Genomic DNA, 17,446 nt, shown 5'->3' on the forward strand with positions numbered 1-17,446 from the left:
AAGAAGTAGGAGGGAAGGCAGGTAAGCACATTCAGACCCATAGCAGATAGTGCAAACAACAGGTAGGTATCAGGACAAAATCACAGCAAAATGTCCAGTGCCAAGTCCCTCTATAACTAATTTGAATTTAATTATTGCTTACGTTATTAGCAACATGCTTAGGTACTGCCTATGTATTACCACGACTGAAGTCAGAAAATTTAGACTGGAAAATAATTTTACACCAGTTAAATAAAATCTCTGTATCTGTAATCTTCATAATCCTCAGAGAAGCAACAAATACACTTATACTCTAGAAAAATACTACATGTGCAACTAATGGGCTACTCTGATTTCTGTATTGGTCCTGAACCTTCAAACGTATGACCACTGAAATCAATAACTTAAATTTCTCGACTAAACAACTAAATATTTACCGTCTGAGTGAGAAATTCACCATTCAGTGATAAAATCATTTAAAGCTTCAGCTGAAATTACAGGAAAATCATTAGTCTTTTTACCTATGCGACAGACACTGTAAATCAGTCCCAAGGAGCTAAGTTTTAGCAGGTTCCTGCATTATTCATTAGGAGTTAAATGGAATATTTCATTAAACCAGATAGATAGAATCTGGTCATTTTTCATTTTCAAGACTAATAGTTTTATTTTAAATTATAGTACCTGAAGATTACTAAATACACAACACTACTGTTGGACTCTACCTAATGACAAAGCCTATGCACTTACTTCAATTGTACAGCAGTGTTCTGGTATAAATAGATGGTATCACTATAAAAGCTGGTAAAAAATTGTAATAGAAACATACACATGAAGAGGTAAGCTGCATACAGAGGAAAATGGGAAGTTAAAACTTACAAAACAATGTATCAAGAAATAATTTAAGTATTTCCTATTATTTAATGAATGCATACACTGTGAACTTCCTTTCAGTTTTGATTGTTAATCAGAAAAAATAAGTTTTGATGCTTCTTGAAGTTTTAAACTCCAAACTCATACCTCCAGCAGTTTGAGTTCATTCTACCATGAAAGACATACTGTGTTAATTTGAAATAGAAAATTGTAAATGTTATTTTAAGATAAAAACTGTTACATGAATAGGATATGCTTTGGAAAAGCATCAGTTTATGGACAACACCCAAATGGGGCTATTTAGGTACAAAAGTAGCAGTCTGCAGTGGTGGAACCTAAGTTATATAGTCTTAAGAGTGAACAAGATTGAGAAGCAAATAGAGACAGACAAGTGAATGAGTAAATTAAGGCAAATTATAGCACAAAGTGAGTATTTACAACTAAGAATTTTATACACAGTTTATTTCACAGAAAAGTTTATCCTCCTTTGGAGAGAAGCAAGGGAAAGACAGCCAACACTTACATTTACTTTTGTCGAACTAGTTACTCCAGTTAAAAAAAGTTGGAAGACTTTTAAGTAAGTGTAGTTCTGCACTATATTTGTAACAGATTGTTTTTGTCTAACCCCAGCCAGCAACTAAGAAACACACAGCCACTTGCTTGCTCCTTCCCCTCATTGGTGGGTTGGTGAGGAGAAACAGAAAAAAAGCTAAAGCCCTTGGGTTGAGATAAGAACAGTTTAATAACTGAAATAAAGTAACATGTAATACTAAGACTACTAACAATAATTGTAACAGCAAGGGAGATTAAAAAAAAAAGCAAGAGAAAAAACTCAAGGGGAAAAAAGCCAAAACAAGTGATGAGCAATACATTTGCTCACCACCCAATGCCCAGCCAGTCCCCAAGCAGCAATCCCCTCCCCACCCCCTGCAGCTAACTCCTCCCCCAATTTATATACTTTGCATGACATCATATGGTATGGAATATCCCATTGGCTAGTTCAGGACAGCCAACTTGGCTGTGTCCCCTCCCAACTTCTTGTGCCCCTACAGCCTTCTCACTGGCAGGGCATGAGAAGCTGACAAGTCCTTCACTTGGGTAAGCACTACTTAGCAACAACTAAAACATCAGTGTGTTATCAACATTACTCTTATCCTAAATCCAAAACACAGCGCTGTGCCAGCTACCAGGAAGAAAATTAACTTCATCCCAGCCAAAACCAGAACACAGATCTAGAACAAGAGTCCAAATGGGCAATACTCACAGACACTGATCCCATGAAGCTTTTGGTTTGAATATATAATCTATTACTACCCAAGAAACACCAGTGCTGAATACAACATTTAATTAAGAACTGTCAGTTCAAGGCAAATTCATATCCAGATATTTATATAAAAAGACAGATATTTATATAAAAAGAATACCCCCCCCCCCCCCCCCGGAATAATAATTATTCTATAAATAGTCACCTTGTGGTTGACGACTTGGATGATATATCTGAAGATCAAATGGTTGAGCACTTGTTTTTTGAATAACACTGACATTTTGGCCAGTCCATTTGTTGGCTTTTGCAAGTGTATTGGTCCGCCAATCTGTCCAATATACTTCACTCCCATACAAAGAAACAGCAAAAGGGTGAGAAAGATATTCATGACCCCGTATAATCTCTATCATGCTGGTTCCATCATATAATGCAGAATAAATGGCATCCGATCTACAAAATAACCCCAAATTTAGTATTATAAAAAAATAAAATAAAAATTAGACAATCATTATTACATTGGTGCAAAATGTATAAAAAACTTACTCTTACATACTGGTAAGACCAAAGAATGTTTACGGTGCAATCATTAACTTTAGAGATGAATTAGTTCATATTATTATTTTAACAAGAAATATGAAATACTTCTTGCATATTGTTTTTATATTTATCTCCATGCTGTGAAAACACAGCAGGAAAACCAGTTTCCATTCAGGTGAACTTACAGGAGAAATAGTAAAATAGCTTGGGTCTTCCATATAATAAATCTCAGCGAGGAGAAATGGGAAACTGCTCTCAAAGGCACAGGGAGCCAGGAGCCATGGACAATACCACAGCTGGCAGGCCAGAGACTTCACTGTCCAGGGCCACATCCCACTGTCGCAGTGAGGCAAGCAGAGCAGATCGCAGGGGTGGCAGCCAAATTCAACCAAGAGTCCAAATCACCAGAACAGTTTGGGGTGACAGGAGTCAGGCCAGGAAGCCACCCAGTGGGCTGGGATCCAGGCCACCAAGGCCCACTACCTGGCAGTGCTGTGGTTGGGCTGGAGACTGGTGCTCCAGTGGTGTCATTCGGGCAAGGGGATGAGCCCCAGGGCTGAGCTGAAATGGGCTCCTGGGACTATGGGCAGGGTGTGTGGAGGAAGGTGCCCAAGAAGCCTGGTCAGAGCCTGGTGCAGACCATGAAGAAATTACATATAATAGTAATGCAATTAAAGAAATGTACATACTACACATTTGCATGCGCAACTACATTCCACTTACAATGTAGTTCACATTTCTGTATATAAGAATAAGGATTCATAGACAGACAATAAGAATAGTGTTATCACTTTACCTGGCATCTGTCCACACTATTCTTTTTTCAAAGTGATCTACAGTAAGGCCATTAGGCCAAGCTCCAGTATCCATATCTTTATATATGATCTTTCTTTCCGCTCCACTCATGGAAGCAGACTCAATGCGAGGAAAGTTTGCATCCCAGTCTGTCCAAAACAGAATTCTGGTGAGAGGAAAACGAAGAGAGATACAAGAAAATATTGAAGCATCAAGAATAATCTGAAATGATTCAATAAGAAAACAATTGGGGAAAAGTTCAAGCGTTCATATGTTAAATGAAAGGAATAAGCATACACTAATCTGGGCAACAATAAAAAAATCCTTGAAATAACAGGGTAACATGGAGGCAATATTTATTAGTATTAGAGCAATCATAAAACTTAAAAAGTTTTTTTAAAAACTAGAAGTTTAATAGTGTTCCCATTTTCATGTTCATTAATACAAGTAACAGCTTGTCCTGTCTTCCTTCTATAGTTAGAAATGCAGCTCATTAAAAATAAAAATTATAATGACAGCCTTTGAAAGCAATCCACAGATGGGGAGCATGGGGAGGGGAGAAAGGGAAGAAAGGTGATTTGAGGTAACAGGGATTAAGGAACAAGCTAAACTAGAGTTTTTCATCTAATATTAAGAGTGTTCCAGTGAAGACCGCTAGATTTCAGTATGTCACTAACAACTTTTCTACACGTTAGTCTTGCTAAGAAAACTGAAAAGATGTGTTGTATGGTAGACTCTTTCAGTCATGTACTATCTCCAATTTTTTTTCAAATACGGAGAGCTTTCATCTGCATGACCAAAGTTTCTTGTTATATTTAACAGAAGCAGTGTCACCAAAAGGCCAAAACCAAACTCTTAACTGTTGTTAGCTTATTAAGTTTTCAATAACACACAAACTTTCCATTGTTAAAGAATAGCTTTGATATGAAAACTTTTAATTATTTGTAAAAAGCCAATTGCAGAAAGTCAGACTATGGCAAAACTTCCAACAAGTAACATCAGCCAGCTTCAGTCCTGAACATATATTCTAATAAGGCCTCTCCATTTAGCACCTGTGAACAGTAGTACATGTCATATTCAAATAATAAGGGATAAGGATATAAAAAGGCCTGTCTTCCTACCAAATTCCATTTCTCTCTCCGTGGGTGGTGAGGGTCTCTGTTCCACGTGCGTGCTGTGCACATAGACAGCTGCATGCCAGCAGCTAGAGCCAGACTACAGGTCACAGGGGCTGTACATCTGGGGTGCCAGCAACTACAGAGAGTGAGGGTGTGCATTTCTCTGTGTGATTGCTGGCAAAGGTGAAGCCAGACTAATGTGTGCGTGCACCTCTGGGAACAAGGCAGCTGGGGGAGTTGGCTACCAGAGGGACCAGGGCAGCCAGGCAATGAGCAGAGGGACTGTGAGGTCTGGAGCCTGACTGAGCCACCCACGTTTGTGTGTGCCTATTTGTGAGAGGCAGCTGGGGACAGCCAGCATCCAGGGCTAGTTAAGGGATGGACTGGGTGGGACTGGGTGCCTATGCCAGGCTACAGCAGTGCCTGCTATGGAATCCTTACCAGCAGCTGCTGTGGGGCTGCAGCCTCAGGGGCTCACATCCTGCAGCCAGCTGTGCAGCCCAGCAATGCCAGGGCCAGCCACTGGGTAGGCCTGACCTCTAAAATCAGCTACTGAGGAATCCACATTACACATACATCCACCAAAAGACCTTCATCCTTAGCAGTCAGGGAAGTTAACAGATGAGACCATTGGCGCTGTTTGATTGTCTCAGTGCTGAGAGATTCTGCCTGTGTAGACCTATGGGGCCACGTGTGTTTATGTATATACATCTATTTATATAGTGCACCTGTGGGTATGTGGATTAAGAATTCAAACTCAGCCTCACTGCATGTTGGAATGCAGTTATGGCAGCCATGCCCCCACCACTGGGATACAGGATTTGCGCAATCCTGACACAACCATCTACTTTGAATCATCAGTGTTTGTTTATTCATATTTGTGAAAAGATTAAGAAGCTGTATCCATCTGTGTTCAAAAATTATATTTTTCCTCACTTCTGACAAAATGTAGCATACAATTGCTTCTAGCTGTTCAAAAGGCAGATTAAGCCTTCAGTTTCAGGAAGAGTGGTGATTTGATTCCGCCCCCCCCCCCCCCCCCCATTTCATTTGAAAAACTTATCTGCCAATTCCTCTGCCAACAGGATGCCTCTTTTTAAAGATCTTTATTGATAAGCGATGCACTCTGTAAATAAGCTTTCTAGCATGTCAGTTGAGAGGGCAGCATCCATACTCATTAAAGCACGTACTTCCTAATTCAGAATTTAGATCCCAGAGGGACCTCAGGTCCCAGAATATGGGACCTTTATCTACTTCTATTTTTATGTCCCAGCTGTGTTTCTGAAATAAATATTCAGTGAAGACACATGACAAAACATAGCAGACTCCTAAAAAAACCTAAATATCATGACTCTGCAAAGTCATTTTAATTTGTATTATTTTTGGCCACATTTAATTTGTGGGTTTGTGTTGGTGGTTTTTTTCCCTGCTCTGAAAGAATAGTAATTATGAGAGGAGAATGTAGCTATTGACCATTACTTCTTGGCCTCTCTAAGAGAATCCAGCTAGACACAATGTAATGTTGGTAATGAGGTTTCTGTAATGAGTTTGCAATTTCAAAAAGTCTCAAAACACTGCTCTAACTCCAAGAATCATGAAATTTTTTGTAGCAGTAGACTTAATTTCAATACAGAATCAAAAATGACACCTGGCTCAACAAGTTAAGGGTTCCACAAACAGTTTTACTTCCCTTCCACTACTTAAGTCTATTGACTTAATTTTTAATATAAATGGCATGTTTAGGTAATTTTTGCTCTGCTAAGAAATGAGAGGTTAATATTAAAAGAAAGCAAAAATATCCTAAGTAAAGTTTTAGTGTTGGTGTATTGTTTTTCTTTTTTAATATAAAGAATTTGAAATGGAACTGTGAAATACATTTATATGTTTGGGGACTGCTAAAACTACATATTATGTCAAAACAGTTTTTATTGTGTTAGAATATTACCCAAATCAGCTATATTTTAATTTAAACATACTGGTTTTAAACACCCAACTTCAGCTTGTTTTACTTAATATTCTGTTTGATATTATGAAAAAATTCTAACAGGCATTAGATAAAACAGATGTTTATAGTAGCAGGCTAAATCTACTACACTCAGTTGCTTGTTATTACTAAGATTCCAGTTTATAGAACAACCCTTATGAATAGGTAATAAAAATACTGACAATGTTGGCAAGCATTATTTCCACTTTAGAGATGGATAACCAAAGACAAAAGGTGGTATTTACCTCACTCAACTTTTAGTTTTCCAGTAACATTTAAGCTATACTTTTAAAGTCCCACCAAAAAATCAATCTCTACATAAGGGAAATCACCTTGGCAACACCTAAATCTGTCTGTTAACGACAAAGGAAGGTTAGACCAAAGACTCCAGTTGCTGCCATCCACATTAAAAAATTAGATGAAACAATCACATAGCAAGGGAAGTAATTTTCCAACAAATAGATCTCTGCATCTCCTGACTTACCTTTTCTTAACCCTTTTTATCAGGGAACAACACATTAATAAAGGATTGTATCTCACTGAGAATATACCTTCCAAGAACTATTAAAGATAAGTTAGGAACTATATAACTCATAGCAAAAAAGGAAATCAAACAGTCTCACATTTACACATCTATCTTTACAATACCTCACAACATGAAAAAGTAATCTTTTTATAATTACCCGTATCTGGGATCCAAAGCAATAGCCCTTGGATGTTCCATAGCTCCTGCTATTAATGTTGTTCTCAAACTGCCATCTAGTTTTGCTACTTCAATTTGATCCAAATTGCTGTCTATCCAGTATATGTTTCCTGCAATCCAATCTACAGTAAGACCTTCAGGTGTGGCCAGGCCATGTTGTACTACCACCTCAATGGCACTAACACCTTAAAAAAAGAAAGGGGTGGGGGGAAGGAAAAAAAGGAAAAGACTTAAAGAATTAATATAGTCTGATATAATGAACATGGACATATAAGTCTATCATATGCTCTTGGAGTGAATTCTTGATTAATCTGATGAATGATAATACTTTGTTCCACCTGACAATTTCCTTTACAAATACGTAAATAAGTACACTTTTGGCAGTACACAAATAAACTTCATTCGACAGTAATAGAGATTTTTAGTATTCTGATGCCTTAGTAAGTAAACTCTCAATAAAGGTCAGAGATCACATGCAGAGTAATATAGGAGACACACATGTGCATTATTACCAGCATATTCTTTTGCAGCACCTGTGAAGGAGATGCTCATGCTTCGTTGCCCACTGACTAGATATATTAGACAAACTCATGCATCTCTATTTCCGTTTTTTCTCAATCAGAAAAAGAGAAAACTGAAAGATTGTAATGGAGACAGAAATGGCAGGGAGAACTCTGTTTGAACTACACATTTTGAACAACTCTACAGTAAATAGCCTTTGTCCCTTTGAATTCACTTGGCACAATTCAGCACAACATCATGCTGTCTACCAACAGCTCGTCCCTACTAAATATTTCCTCTGGAGGGTCTCAAAATTTTTCACACCAAGGGCAACTACAGAAGCACTCTGTTAGCCCTCAGGACTTCCACGAAGGCACAGTGCTTTTTTGCAGGTGCAAGTCAGTTCTTGACAACTGCAAGACTGAGGAGGTAAATTGCTGTATTAAAAAAAAAAATAGTAGAGAAATAATTTGGATTCCGGTATAGTGCGGTTATAACACAGCATGATGACAACAGACTATCTTACAGCTTTCATACAAACCCCAAAACCGCTAATGAAAAGTAGCAAGTCTTTGGCTGTCTTTACATACTTAGCAGTGTAGGATATTTCTTTCCTGGTCTAGATCTGCAGATACAAAAATATCCCAAAATACCACCTACTAAGGAGAAGAAAAAAACTACAGAAAACAAACCCCAAGTGTGTCAGAGAATGTGAGCTTCTACAGAAGCAAGTTAAACAGAGGCTCATGCTGGAATGAAAGTGCCTGAAAATACACTTCAACAAAGACCTTGCTGTAGAAACACTTTCGTAAATATAAGATTACATTGAGTTGTAGGCCATAAATATGTTATCAAGGCAAAGAAAAGTCTTTCTGAATGCCATAAAATTATGAAGCAAAATCTTTCATGTAGTGAGAGCAGATAATTTATCAGACATCTAAAAATCTCTTATACTTTTTTTAATAAGGTGAAGGTAAATTACAAAAAAAAAAAAGAAAAAATCAATAGCACACTCAGCAAACCAGGAAGAAATATCAGCCCTTTGCATTTGTCATTTTCATCCCACTATAGCCAATTGAGAAATGAAACTTTTAATAAAGTCTTTTTCTAGCTTTACGTCAAGTACAATCTAGATATACACATTTTTAAAGGCAGAATGACATCATAAATTCTGTTTCTGTGAATGGTAGCTAAGTTACGATTTATCAGGTCTACCATCCTGTAACTGCAGTTGTTCTTACTATTAAGAAATTAAAAGATTAAATTCATACCTCCAGTATCAGAGAGCTTGCCTCTGTATATTTTGTCCTCTACCACATCTGTCCAGTACAGTAAACTCTGACTGAAATGAAAATCAAGTGCTATTGTATTTCTCAAACCAGGAACTAAGAGGCTGTAGTCACGTTTGTGAAGATCAATTTTTCTGATCTCATGTCGAATAGAAAAAATTATGAAAGCCTCAAATGGATCTGGAAGCAGAAGATTATACATGTCAAAAGAGTAATAAAGAAGACACTGATACATATCGATATAAATGACAAGTGGAATAAGAACAACAGAATACTTTATCAGGAGAAACAGATGATTAAAACAATTCGTCTTCTGAGAAGGAGTCTTTCAAATACATTTTCAGTTCCACAGACTTCTCACTCCCTTCCAGCATTATCTTTGATCACAACTACAGATATTAAATGCTAAATTTGGGAATATCAAACTCAACTACTGAACAATATTTTGTAGCCCTACTACAAGGAGTCCATAATTAGAGGTTTTAAAAGTCATGTTATCAAAACAAAAAATCTGTTTTCTCAAAAGTTCCAGAAAAATTAATCCATTAAATTATACAAATTTTCAAATGCCAGTTAGCTGAAAGAACAGCTGAAACAATTTACTAGAATAGATACAATCTTCCTTTCCAACATATATAATGTACCTTGTGTTTTCAATTGAACTGCTTCAAAACAAAAAATCCTCACCTCAAACTATCAAGCATGGAAATGAACATTTTTTGGTTTTGAATTATATATAATTTTATATATATATATATATGTAATTCAAATTACCATTAAAGTTCTTCTTCCTCTGTTATTCAATTAATTCTAAATTATTTGAGCCCATGAGCTTATATAAAGATTATATATAAGTGTCTGTAAATGCTCTCTGCATAGGTCAACCATACTATAAAATTGATTTTTTATTATAGTTCTTACATAAGTTAGATTACGGAAAGCTTTTTCAAAAAAGCAGCTGTGTTAATAAAACGAACACGAAAGACAAAAACTGGTTTCTGTAAACTGTTGAATCAGCTTGGTATATCCACTTTAATAAGAAAGTTTTTCAAATCAATCCTTCCCTGTCAGAAAGTAGCTTGCTTCCCCCCCCCTCCCCCCCTGTTCTTTCTCCTGGAGGGAAACACAAATGATACTTAGGTTTTGATTTTCCATATGATTAAACCTCCATTTTGTATTAAAAACAGATTATTGGCGCTTTATGGCAATAAGCAATATTGCATTGTTCTTCTAAAGTATTAAAAAAAAAAAAGTTGCACAACTTTTCACCAAATAGATGTTTATATACCTCTTTTCAAAAAGATTAATTTTGCATTCTTCCCTTGATAACCACTGCACATACAGATTAAATTATCTATTATGTTTGAAATTAATCAGGTACCTCAGTAGAGCTATGTTTCTCCTCTTGAAGTACTTGTTCATAATCTGGCTTGGACTTTCCAAATGATCCTCCTATTTGTTAAAGCAATGAATGACTTTCTGTAAAGCCAATTTTTCAAAGCTCTGCAGTAGTTAAATTATTTAATGAAGAACAGGATCACTGACATTAGTAGCTACTTCACAAGTACCAGTTATCTGAACCGGAGAAACACTTTAATAGCACTTCCCAATTTCTGATAAATTGTCAGCTATTATGCAGGAAGGAGACCACAGGCTACTGGCATAGCTTTTTTAGGCAACTCCAATGCATAAGAATGCACATGATGGACATCAGCAGTAGCTTCTTTTATGTTTCTCAGTAATTAACAACATAATGGAAAAAAGGAAACCTAATCAATCTGTGCTATGTTGGATGGGATATTTTTTCATTCAAAGTAGAGGAAGTCTAGCTTAAGCTACACGTAACCTGCGGTGCAAATTATCAAGTACACTGATGAAAACGATTTAAGTTCAATGGGATCTTGACAAATTTAGGGTACAATACTCAAGAATATAAATCAACAACAAGAAATGGTACAAAAAAATGACCATTTTGTTTATTTGGACATTTTGGTTTAAATGAGCACATCATATGCTGCTTTTTCTTCTCCTCATCTTTCTTAACCTTCCCATAACAATGCAAAGATGTAAATTAAGATCCTATGTTACTGTGGCTGGTATACAGTCAAGTCACAGATGTGATACCACATAAAAGAACATCTGACATTGTGACACTGCATTGCAGTGCAAAATCTCTGGAAAGAATCCTGAAAGCAGACAGAAACCAGTTTGACATAGGTTCGTCTATGATAAAGCTACTCATATATAGCCAAATGGATAGCAGTAATTAGTGCCTGGCTGGTGAGCTGCAAGCCAGAGTCCAGCTGCCACTCTGCTTTACATAATGTAGCAATCAATCATTATAGCCTGGATGACTGGAGCCTAGAATTTTACTTGATACTTTCTGACCTCCCCTATTATTGTATATGTAGTAAGTATCACATTTCAAGTATAATAAGCTGCATAAAATTGAGTATATAAGTCATAGGATACCAGATCTCTAAGAAAGAATCTAGAAAATTTCATCAACAATGGCATGACACTAAATAAGGTCAATTCAAGGTTTGTACTTGAAATAAATATGACACAACCCTTCCACTCCCTCCCCCCTAAGCTTTGGTGAAAACAGTCTACAATACTGTACCCTGTTCTGAGCATGGCTCATAACGAATGTGGATCAACTACAGGAATGCAAGAGGAAATCTGCTAGTTTTGTAAAAGGTCTAATGAGCATGTCCTGCAAGGAAAACAAGGAACAGTCTGGAATCACTCAGTCTAAAAACCAATGGACTAAGATGATGAGTGGAAGCACATAAAATTCTCCAAAGACTTAAAAAGCTGATGAATTGAAAATGGGGGGGGGGGGGGGGGGGGGGCACAAATCTTGTTTTCGAAATATAAATAAGTATGCAAAGGATTAAAGGCTTAAACTGGAGCAGGAAGACTCAGACTTGAAAAAAATGCAATCTTAAGGCAAGTGAGACACTGAAACATCTCACTCTTGGGAAACCTGGAGTTCACAACTGAAGGTGTCTTGAATGACTTTGAAAGCAGATAAACAGCAGATAGGCTTTGATCTTCCTTCCAACCTTATCATTCAATGACTCTATAAAATAAGCTATATTATAGTGAATTAGAATTTTCAGACTGAATCAAATCAATTTTATTTAAGGTTCTGCTTCTATCACCCTAGACAACAAAAAATTGATGTTATAATCCCACTTGATTCTTCTTCTGGAAATTGCAAGCATATCCTCTTGATTTTACCAGTTGATTAAGATTCTTTTCATAAAATCTCACCTTACCTCAATTCAGTGTAATGGTTATTTATTCCATTCTTTAAAGCTTTTTTGTTTGTTTTATAAGAAAAGTAATTGAAACAATTTATTAGAGAAAAATCATACATTTCTGAACCTTCTGATTTCATGACTGCACCAAGGTTCTTTTACCATGTAGGTACATGTATAAAACATGACAATTATATGAAAATTGTGTCATATATTAGTAAGAATAGATACAATACATGAAACTACATTAACAGTTGTAAGAACAAGCTGTCAGAAACAATTCTGACAGAAAAAAACTGTCTAAACAACATAATAAAGAAAATTGTATAGAAAGAATGCTTCACCTTTTCCAGTGGTTTTAATTTAAAATTCTTTTTTGGGAAAAATGCTAACTAAAGCTTATTGTTTCATTGAAGCTTACTGTAAGAACAGCAGCACAGCAAGCAACCTACATTGTGCTTTTATGAAATTTGCCTCAAAGGAAAATCATAACTTTGTAAAGAGTTCTGAAAATAAGCTTCATTAAAAGTTTGACATTACTTCAGAGAGGACTGGACTATCCTTCCTTCTTCCCTCCCTCCGCGCCTGCCCCAGCCCCCCCCTCCCTTTTAATACCAAAAGCTATCTGGAAATTTTAACAAAATTGAACCTAAAAGCAGCTAAACCAGATCAAACACAGATCATGCTCTTTTTGCTCTTTTCCAGACATAAATATATATATATATATATAGTGATGGGGTTTCCACAGCTTAGAAAAGGTTGACAGCCATTTTTAAACTAAATCTATACTAAGCTAAGTGTTTCCGAGTTCATCTAACTTTTATTAGACCAAATTCTGAAAGGCTGAATGTAAACATGAAATTTAAATAGCTTTCAAGAAAAGTTTTTTTTTTTTTTTTAATTTAAATACCTTTCAAGAGTTAGGGTGTGGTTTTTTGTATGCTTATTATCATCTAAAAGAATTCAAATGCAGTACATCAGCACAACTTATTTTGAAATGTGTTCCAAGAGAAACTAGAAGAGGAGTAGGAAAATATATAATTTATATTGATTTTTTTATCTGAATAATGGAGCTGTGTAGCATACTCTTAGTTCAATCAATACAAATTTAAACATGGATGAAACATTTAGTCTTTGGGAAGTCAGTAATGTAACAATACACATGCCAGAACAGCAAAAAGTAAACTAGATGAAAAACAAGACGTATGGAAAGTGAAATAACTCTGAAGGATAAAAACACATGAACACTTAAAACCCTCAAGAAATGAACAGAACATAAGCTGAAATAAGGGAAAACAGGAAACTGAGAGAATGACATTTGAAGTGAAACTATAAAGAAGTACTCTTATCAAGCAATTTCTTTCTATATACTTATTATTCCATAACTCATTATACCTCTCATTAAAGTATATGTTATTAGAAGTATATTTAGAAGGAAATTCATTGCATTCCTGTGACACACTATTTGATTATATGTCATCCAAAAAAAGTCACATACGTTACTGTAGTTTCAGCATTCACATTCCCATTAGATATCTGAATGCCACTCAAGTAAATATTCTCACTTTTTCAAAATACTCCTCCATACTAACTTTACATGTCATTGCTCTGTGATGTGTTTGACTGTATATAGGAAAGTGCTCTTTTAGACGGGGAAAAAAAAAAAAAAAATCTAAGGGCAAGGTAATAATTTTCCTCTGAGTGATTTTTTTTCTCCTGGAAAACAGACTATTAGTTACTGTTCTAATATAATATACAGCTACTCATGGTTCAAGGCATTTTAAATCACTATGGCTATTCTAAAAATTAGTTTATGCCAACTAGTATTATTGAGGTAGTTTGACATTGTGAGGTTTACTATCACAAGATCACTTTGAACTCCACTTTTAACAGGATTATATAAAAGCTTTTTTATTTTATGTTCATTTAATATCTCATGCACAGAGACATAAATGTTAAGGACGTTTTGAGGCTAAGAGATTCACAAATGAGACCAAAATTGTGCTCACTTCACTAAAATGCTATACACACAGTCAACAACTGAAGTATCAGAAAACACTGTCCTTCAGGTATTTACCACACCTTTCAAATGAAATAAACTGAAAGGGGCCAGGTTTATTAGTGACTGCAAAAGCCTATGTCATATTTAGTATGGAATAATTTTGTTGCAGCTTTGATGGCATTAGGATAGTATCTTTATGGTTTTCAAAGAAAGGTAACATTCATCTTTATACCAGCTGACATCGCTAGTCTCAGATCATATATTTAATATTACATTTTTTGAGAAAATATGTAAAAATCAATTTGTAACTTCAGATTCTCACCAACAGCAGTAGACATTAAGCCGAAATATCTCATAGGCCTAAAAACTGAGAAACTGCATTCTCACTTTCTTACATTTCAGCACAAGTAAGCATATTTCACCTAGGGGTTTTCTTCCCCATAGTTTCCAAATACTGGCCATTTCTATTTGTTTTAATTTGAAGTGTGCATCAAGCTTTCCTCCACCAAATTATTAACACAATCTTAAATGCTTTTAATCCTTTCATTTCTGTAAACCAGTACAAATGCACTTATTATGAATGTTTCCAGTAATTAAAAAAAAAAAAATATCAGACTGATCAAAAGTCAGTGAGAATAAAACTAGAGCAGTGTCATAAAATAAGAACTTTTAACAGCAATGAAATAAAGCTCAGATATACAGACCCCGCAGTAGTATGCCAGTTAAGCATGATTTGAGTTTACTATCAGCATAGCTCAGGAACATCTGAACAACATACATTGCTGATCTCATATTGTGGTAGTGACTATTTACATATGATAGCGGCAATTATGGAGACACAAAGAATCAATTTGGAGATCATTCCTGAAATCATAACAGTGATACCAGCCTGATGCATGTAAACCAATTATTAATTAACTAAAAAAATAGCTCAAAAGCAAGACTTTTAATTCATGAGCTTTTCTAAAAGCTCTTTAAGAGAACATTCAAGAAATATAGCTCAATTTTAATTATTCATTGTTTTACAAAGAGAAACATTATTTTTCTTACATCCAACAGATATTTTGTCCAGAAGTAAATTATAGACTTCATTACTGGTGTAACAAAGTTCTAAAGTGTTGTGTAAATTAGCCAAACGTTGTCAAAACAGAAAGAAAAGAATTTGCCTTTTCTGAAATATGGACCATTAAGTTGGCTGCTAACTACAAAATTATTATCTCAGGTGACTACCAATAGGAAACTTGGGCTTTTATTTCTACCTTACTGATCAAGATTTTTTTCAGGTGAATCATCTGATGAAATGCTGAGTATCTGGAAAAAAATTAAGATTACCTTAATCATGATAGCTATTGAATTATGAAATATCCAAATAAGTGATAGACAATTTGAGAGATATCTCTGCTCAGAATTTATAAGATACTATCAAACAATAAAGATAATAAAGAATAAAAAATTCAAAGAATCCTAAACTGAAATTTTTAAAATCTAGACAGCAAAACCAATTCTATTTTCAGCTCCCTACAGGGGGGAGAAGATACAATGACAGTTTGTGTTGTGCAGATGTGTTTGTATTTTATGCACAAGACTGTACTTGAGAAAGACACCCCTCATAATAGTTTCCAAATCATGCTTCAGTAAATATCAATAGTGGACAATTAGGGGAATGCATTCCCCTCTCCCATTTTGGCTTATGTTGATTTTCTTCTTGATTAGTGAGCTGAACAGGCTTATTGATGTCAAAAAACAAGTACCAGAATGTCGTAGGTGAAAAAATAGCTTAAATTGTGAATGCAAACAGGGAGCAGGTAATTGACTATATGTGTGTGCATGCACGTTCAAAATTAAACTTCTGAATCCTCAAGTAATACTGATCAATCATGATGTCACAGATTGATCCATTTCTTCAAAATACATGGTAAACCTCCCATATTTCACACACACACACACACACACATATATCCCCTGCATATTAAATATGCGTGGAAATCTGTATAGAACTTCAAACAACTTATAAATTATTTTGTCTCAACATTCTCAGAAAGTCTAATAAGCAGTGAATATTGCAACAGCTCTTCATCCTTTATCAAGAATAGGGACATCGTTAATGCATTCCTCATATTGCTATCAGCCCCACATATGGATAATCCAAGCCTATATTTCTTATTAAAAAAAAGGGAAATAACTTATCGGTAAATGAAAATAACAACTATTAACATCTGGCATATTGAAAATGCATTGAACTTCAACTTACCAGTACTAACACAATTTTCTCCATCCTTACTGAGCTTCCAGCCTTCGTAACATGAGCATTTGACAGTATTTTTATGCTGTTCACACACTTGACTACACTTAAGGTGCTTGGTACAGTAATCCATAATCTCACAAGTTTTGTTGTCTATACTAAGACTGAATCCTGAAGGGCAGGAGCACACAATTCTTTCTCCAGGAACCACAGAACATTGATGGCTACATCCACCATTGTTAAGGGAACATTCATCTGAAATAACATGAAAAAAACCCCAACATCAAAGGCTGTGAGAGCTATCAGTTATATTGTATATTCTTAAAGCCACCAGGTCAACTAAAACATAAAAGGCAAACTGTTTTTCACATTTGTTAAACAGTGCTCTAGATTTATTTTTAAAATTCTCTAATTTTAAGTATTCACCATGGCAGCGTACTGCAACTTTTCAAGATCTTAGCATGGCAAATGTACAACCTATGTACATTTTCAGTCTTTGATGCATATTATTTCATTCATTAATAATTAGAGCGTCCATACATGGTCCAAAGACCTTTATAGCTCCATCATCTTTGATAGTGACCAAAAGCTGATGTAGTGAAAAATAAGCATACTTTCCCAAATACTTCCCTTGCCTACAGATGCTTAAGCTTTCAGGGAGAAGGCTTCAAGTGTTAGTCCTATGTATCTGTATCAAAGCAACTTCTTTAAGAAACATGTACAAATAAGAAGTACAAATCAGGTTTTGTCCAATAAGAGCTACTAGACAATACTACTGCTGCGTTCTTTGTGTCAGTGGTCTTACATTATATTCTGCAGGTAATGTGATTTGCAAAGCTTGCTAAATGAATTCAAGGTGATTTGTGAACCTCTAAAGCATCTGAATTAAAAGCATG

General features: G+C 35.5%; 1 protein-coding gene across 1 annotated transcript in view; it reads right to left on the reverse strand.

The window, feature by feature from the left end:
• The window catches only part of LRP1B (LDL receptor related protein 1B), a 470,805-nt gene that overhangs the window by 233,561 nt on the left and 219,798 nt on the right, over window positions 1–17,446 (reverse strand). The window contains exons 21-25 of the mRNA XM_027815297.2: window positions 16,560–16,805; window positions 9,023–9,220; window positions 7,231–7,435; window positions 3,447–3,611; window positions 2,319–2,563 (exon numbers count right to left, since the gene is read on the reverse strand). Of these exons, the coding sequence (XP_027671098.2) occupies window positions 2,319–2,563; window positions 3,447–3,611; window positions 7,231–7,435; window positions 9,023–9,220; window positions 16,560–16,805 (1,059 nt within the window). The remainder of the gene's footprint in view (window positions 1–2,318; window positions 2,564–3,446; window positions 3,612–7,230; window positions 7,436–9,022; window positions 9,221–16,559; window positions 16,806–17,446) is intronic.

The sequence above is a fragment of the Falco cherrug genome, chromosome 8 (genome assembly GCF_023634085.1).
Source record: "Falco cherrug isolate bFalChe1 chromosome 8, bFalChe1.pri, whole genome shotgun sequence".
Classification (NCBI taxonomy): Eukaryota; Metazoa; Chordata; class Aves; order Falconiformes; family Falconidae; genus Falco; species Falco cherrug.